Source organism: Macaca nemestrina, chromosome 6 (assembly GCF_043159975.1).
Source record: "Macaca nemestrina isolate mMacNem1 chromosome 6, mMacNem.hap1, whole genome shotgun sequence".
Lineage (NCBI taxonomy): Eukaryota > Metazoa > Chordata > Mammalia > Primates > Cercopithecidae > Macaca > Macaca nemestrina.
In genome coordinates, this window is record NC_092130.1 from 562,603 (window position 1) to 568,684 (window position 6,082).

Sequence of the window (6,082 nt, forward strand, 5' to 3'; positions counted from 1 at the left end):
GGACAAGTTGATGGGAAAGGATTTGGTAAGGCAGCAGGCAAAAAAAACTGGCCTTGAGCATATTAAACTATTAATTATAAAAAATGTCAGGTATACACAAAAGTGAAGCAAGTAACAAAAGCTCACAGGTACCCTGGCAAGATTCTTGCTTCTTTTACTCTCCTGTGCTTTCACATGTATTTTCTTTTTATTTTTTGTTCATTTATTTATTCACTTATTTATTTTTGAGACAGGCTTCTGCTCTGTGGCCCAGGCTGGAGTGCAGTGGCACAATCATGGGTCACTGCAGCCTCAACCTCCTAAGCTCAGGCAATCCTCCCACCTCAGCCTCCCAAGGGACCATGCCCGGCTGATTTTTGTATTTTTTGTAGAGATGGGGTTTCACCACCTTGCCCAGGTTGGTCTCCAACTGCTGGGCTCAAGCAATCTTCCCACCTTGGCCTCAGCCTCCCAAAGTGCTTGGATTACAGATGTGTACACCGCACCTGCCCCCCCTCACACATATTTTCTTTCTGTTTATTATTTTCTTACAAATCTCTAACAATTGCAAATCTCTAAGTTTGCAGTTGCTCACACTGAGACTAGTTATGCAACTCTTGTTTCATAAGCGGTATTGGTTAGTGAATTGAATTGTGTGCCTGGACAGAAGAGGACCCTGTGGAAACTTTCTGTGACATAGAACTTAGCACATTTTTGGGTGCTAGTGGTGTTCAGTAGATATTTTTCAATGGAATTACCTGGTCCTTGTGTGGGAAATGAATTAAGGACATCAAGTCTATGCCAATGAAATGCAATTAAAATGAAATGGGAATTCCCCATCATGGGACTGGATAAGGCAAAGGCTGGTAAAACTTTTGCTTGGGTGACTGTGTCCAAAATTCTGCATCATGGAAGGGGCTGGATTATGTTTGCTCTAAATTTTCTTCCAGTCTCGGGGTTCCGTGGCTATAGATAAACAGTTCTGGTTGCAACGCTCAGGGTACTTATGGTTTGAGGAGTGCAAAATCGTAGAGAAATCTGAGGTTAATCAGGGATGCTTCCTAGAAGAGGAGAATTTGGGGCAAATTGAAATTTGTACAAGGCAAAAAGATACGATGAGAATGAGGAGAATACACAGAAAGATATTTGATATTATAGAGTTGAAATTAATTTGGTAGGTTGAGCATTACCTAAGTGATATCAGCAAGTGGTCACAGAATACACTAAGATCCATTTACATAATAGAAAATCATGCAGCCCTGTGACTAAGGAAAGTTACTTCTATTTTCACCAGTCTTCGGAGACACCTCCTGAGGAAAACTGGACGATGAGGCAGGGACTTACCGATCTGAGCCGTAGCTTCCTGTCCTGTAAAATGGGCATCATATTTTCACCACAGAATGTTTTCTGTGAGAATTAAGCTGAGTGGGCAATCTAAAGTCATCTCCCACGGTAGGCCCTGGGTGCCACCTCCCTCCACCTCTCCAAAGCCCAGCAAACACCTCCCTGGGGTTTAGTCTAATTCTGAGGCCCAGTTCTGGCCTCTTTTCTCTCTGCCTTCAATGGAGATGATTTTTTTTTTCCGTGAAAAGAGAATCCTACTGCCAATATGGACAAAGGACAGGTACAGAGCTTGGAAGGATGGATACAAGTCCTGCAAATAGTTCAAACCGAAATACTGAAAATCAGTTTTCAAACAGCAGATGAAATTCTGTCACCATGCTCCAGTCTTCATTCCCCAAAGGGGAAGCAGTTCAGCCAGTTTTCTCCTTACAGACGCTGAGCCGACACAGAGCGGTGCGCACTGCTAGGGCGAGGTGAGGAGACAGCAGGCACGTCTCTACCCTGTCCCTCATCATCTCAAAGACAACTTGTATGCTCCGGATACGTCTTTATGACGTTCCCAGTGGGAAGAGTAGACATTCTCCAAAGAGAACTAAAAAGGTTTATTTTCTGTCATCTGTAAGTTGTTCATCTAAGACCCTAGTGCTGGGCTATAACTGGTGTGAGACGTCATGTAAACATCATACAGGTGGGGTCTATATGTCTATACATAGATCATAGAGCGATGTCTCCCACAGAGTGAGCACAGAATAAAACATTAGCAAGGAGAGTTAGGAGGCTCAGCTCAACGTCTTCGTCTAGTAGAAATAATTCCAATTTTAAATAAGGAGTGACAGCAATCCCAGCGCCTTATTTCTGCACAGTGCTGGTTTACAACGTCCTATATTTATTGTCAATGTGTAGCACAAAATAATTAGTACACAAAAGATTGGGGGGAAAATTGTTTCTTCATCAGATAAAAGTACTGATGTTGGCTGTGCGTGGTGGCTCACACCTGTAACCTCAGCACTCTGGAAGGCGGATTGCTTGAGTCCAGGAGCTCCAGAAAACACTATCTCTACAACAATAGTGAATCCCTTGCTAAAAAATTCATCAGGTGTGGGGCACGCACCTGTATCCCAGTTACTCAGGAGGCTGAGTTGGAGACTCACCTGAGCCCAGGAGATCAAGGCTGCAATGAGCCGAGATTGTGTCACTGCACTCTAGCCTGGGTGACAGAGTAAGACCCTGAAAAAAAAAAAGAAAGAAAGAGAGAGAGAGAGAAAGAAAGAGAAAGACAGAAAGAAAGAAAAAAGAAAGAAAGAAAGGAAAAGAAAGAAGAAAGAAGAAAGAAAAAGAAAGGAAAGAAAGAAAGAAGAAAGAAAAAAGAAAGGAAGGAAGGAAGAAAGAAAGAAAGAAAAAGAAAGAAAGAAAGAAAGAGAAAGAAAGAAAGAACGAACTGATGTAGTGTTTAAAAAGACCTTCCAAGTCTGCGGGTGTCACAATCCTCATTATTAATGAGGAAGCCAAGACTGAAAATGACAGAATTATTAACCCAACATTCCCAGAGCCAAGAGATGGCAGAGCCAGGCACTGGATGCCCTGGGTTCAGTGCTAGCTGCCAATCCTGCAGCGGTCCAGCCCCTTCCTCAGTGCCCCCATCACCTCCCGGTTCCTCAAGCTGTAAATGAGGGGGTTGAGCATAGGAGTAAGGACCGTGTAGAAGACAGAGGCCACCTTGTCATGGCTGGGGGCCCGGTAGCGCCTAGGCCTCAGGTAGATGAACATGGCTGCCCCATAGAAGATGGTGACAGCTGTCAGGTGGGAAGAGCAGGTGGCCAGAGCCTTTTTCCAGGCCTGAGCAGAGCGCACTCGCAGCACAGCCCCTAGGATGCAAGCATAGGAGGCCATGATGATGGAGAAGGGGAAAAGAAGCATGAAGACACAGCAAGCAAATATCACCTTCTCAAACAGGGACGTGTCCACACAGGCTAGCTTCAACAAGGATAGCATCTCACAGAAGAAATGGTTCACCTTCCTCAAGCCGCAGTAGGGAAAGCTCATTACTACCACCATCTGGATCAAGCCATCGATTATCCCAAAGGCCCAGGAGCTCCCAGTAATCTGGAGACAGACCTTCTGATTCATGAGGATGGGATAGTGAAGTGGGTGGCTAATGGCCACATAGCGGTCATAAGCCATGAGTCCCAGCAAGAGCCCCTCAGATCCCACAAGACAGACAAAGAGGCCAATTTGTATGCCACAGCCCACAAAGGAGATGGACTTCCTGCCAGACAGGAAGTTGGCTGCCATCTTTGGCACATTGGTACAGACCAACATGAGGTCCATGAGGGAGAGTTGGCTGAGGAAGAAGTACATGGGGGTGTGAAGTTGAGGGTCCATGCAGATGAGGAAGATGAGGAGGACGTTCCCACAGAGGGCCACTGTGAAGACCACCATCACTGCAGAGAAGAGGACAAGGTCAGCAGTACTGTGGGAGAAGATGCCCAGGAGGATGAAGTCATTTGTGGATGATTGGTTCGCCCATGTCTCCATGGCTGAGTTTGTGTTCCTGGTCACCTGAGAATACGAAAAACATGTGCTAGATTGACTGACATCTCTTTATAGACCTCTGCTGCTATGTCTTTAGTCACTTATTTTGTGTGCGACTCATTAGATCTGAACAACTGAAGCTTTGGAACACATTAGGGGACGCTCCTTCGTATCTCCCTAACGTAGCAGTAGGGGCCCTCCTGGCTCCTAGAATTGAACTGCGTATATGTGCTGTATGTATCCTTACCACAAAAACAAGAACTGAGTTGTTTCATGTGTCAGAGACCTTCAGACAACCCCCTTCAGCAGGCAAAGTCTTGGCTGTACCATATGACACCGAATCTTTTATTTATTTGTTTATTTTTGAGACGGAGTCTCGTTCTGTTGCCCAGGCTGGAGTGCAGTGGCGAGATCTCGGCTCAAGTCCACTTCTGCCACGAAGGGCCCCCACCTGACCCCGCCAGGCGATCCCTTCCCATACACATGGCACCTCTTTGGCACAATGCCTGTGTTGCTGAGGGCTGCTGAGGGCTGCAGCTGGGGTCACGACAGCCTCCTGATTGGTCCCTGGCTTCACCCAGCAGACTGAGGGCGAAGGCGTCGCCTGCAGCTTAAGCCAGGTGGTGTCAGTCTTGTGCTCTGGATATGCCACTGGCTCCCAGCGCACTCCCAGCAAGGGCCAATGCCCTTCCAGGATCCCCCGACTCCACCTCCCGCAGCTGCCTGCCCTCACCCCTGACTCCGGGGGTCTCATCTGCCAAGGCGCTTTTATTATTATTTTCTTCCTGGAGTGAGCCAGACGCATCTGACCTTAGGACCTTTCCTTCTCCGTCTGCACAGAGCATCTTCCCCACTCGCCTACCCTCCCTCAGGTCTCCCCCACATGTCTTCTGCTCATTGAGAACTTTGCTGCAAAGCCCCCCATGCTGCCCTCCTTCCCTGCTTGCTTTCACTCCGCAGCTCTCATCACCCCCGATACCCTGCGTGCTTATCTAGTGGGGCGTTTTTTCTGTTGTGGAGACAGGGTGGTCCAGGGTGGGGTGTGGTGGTGTGATCAAGGCTCACTGTAAGTTGCACCTCCTGGGCTCAAGTAATCCTCCCACCTCAGCCGCCCGAGTAGCTGGGACCACAGGTGCACACCACCATGCTTGGCTAATTTTTTAATTTTTTGTGAAGATGGAGGGTCTCCTTATGTTGCCCAGGCTGATCTTGAACTCCTGATCTCAAGCAATCCTCCTGCCTCGGCCTCCCACAGTGCTGGGATTCCAGGAGTGAGCCACTGCACCCGGCCCTGTGGTTTTTGAATCGTCAGCTCTATTCCACTGGCTGAGTGTCCTGAGAGCAGGGAGCTCCTGCCTGGTTTGCTCTCTGCTCTATCTCTAAGACGGTCCCACGGTGAGATACTCAGTTGCATGTTAACTAAGTAAACAATACCCCTGAAGTGAAATGCAGCAGCAGTTTCCATGTTCTGAAAGCAGAGGATTTCCCCTTTACTGGGGGGAGAGCTTTCTCCTGACCTGAGTGTAGCAGAGGTCAGTGCTAGCTTCCTTCCCGTGCAGAACTGTGAGTACCAGCGCATGTCTTCAGTTTACAAAAGACAAGGGTGAGAGGCACAAATACAAGACAGTTGCATGCAGATGTATTCAGGTCCTTTTCTTGCTACAAAGACAAAATGAGGCCATTCCACAGGACATGTTCTTTGTGCAAAGACCTGGAGTAATGGCCTCAACTCTTATGCACCTGCCCAGGTGCAGAGGCTTGGATTTAGCCACTCGAGCTGTGTCCCACAGAGTGGAGCATGACTTGTGCCCCAGAAGATGTGTCCAGGGGTCTTTGCCACCAACAACACCTCCCTATGATGTGGGGGGGGGGTTTCTATGGAAGCGAACTGCTGTTCCCACAGTCTTCAAACACCATCTTGGCCATATGGACCCGAGGTCCAACCAACCAACAAAACAAACCAAGTCCCCCAGAAATTCACAGCAGAAGTTCCCCTTCCTGCAGACAGGTGCCCGGCCCCACTACCGCGGACAGAGGCGCAGGCCACCTGCACCCTCAGAGACATGCGTCTGTCTGTTTCTGATTCTCTCTCTCTCTGTCCATCTCTCTCTCCCTTTCCCTCCATGTTTACATCTCTGTGTCTCTTCAGAAATGCTTATGGCACATCCATGTAACAAATGACTCTCTCTAGAAATACGTTTTCTTTGCAGAAACTGAAAATAGACAG

General features: G+C 47.9%; 1 protein-coding gene across 1 annotated transcript; it reads right to left on the reverse strand.

The window, feature by feature from the left end:
• Nucleotides 1-2,916: 2,916 nt before the first annotated feature.
• On the reverse strand, nt 2,917-3,858 carry LOC105483967 (olfactory receptor 2V2). Its single transcript, XM_011745051.2, has one exon. It carries the CDS (start codon nt 3,856-3,858, stop codon nt 2,917-2,919), a length of 942 nt encoding a protein of 313 aa, XP_011743353.2.
• Nucleotides 3,859-6,082: the final 2,224 nt, after the last annotated feature.

Excerpts from the sequence above, each read along its gene's own strand:
- LOC105483967 (XM_011745051.2), bottom strand. The coding sequence starts at position 3,858 with ATGGAGACATGGGCGAACCAATCATCCACAAATGACTTCATCCTCCTG.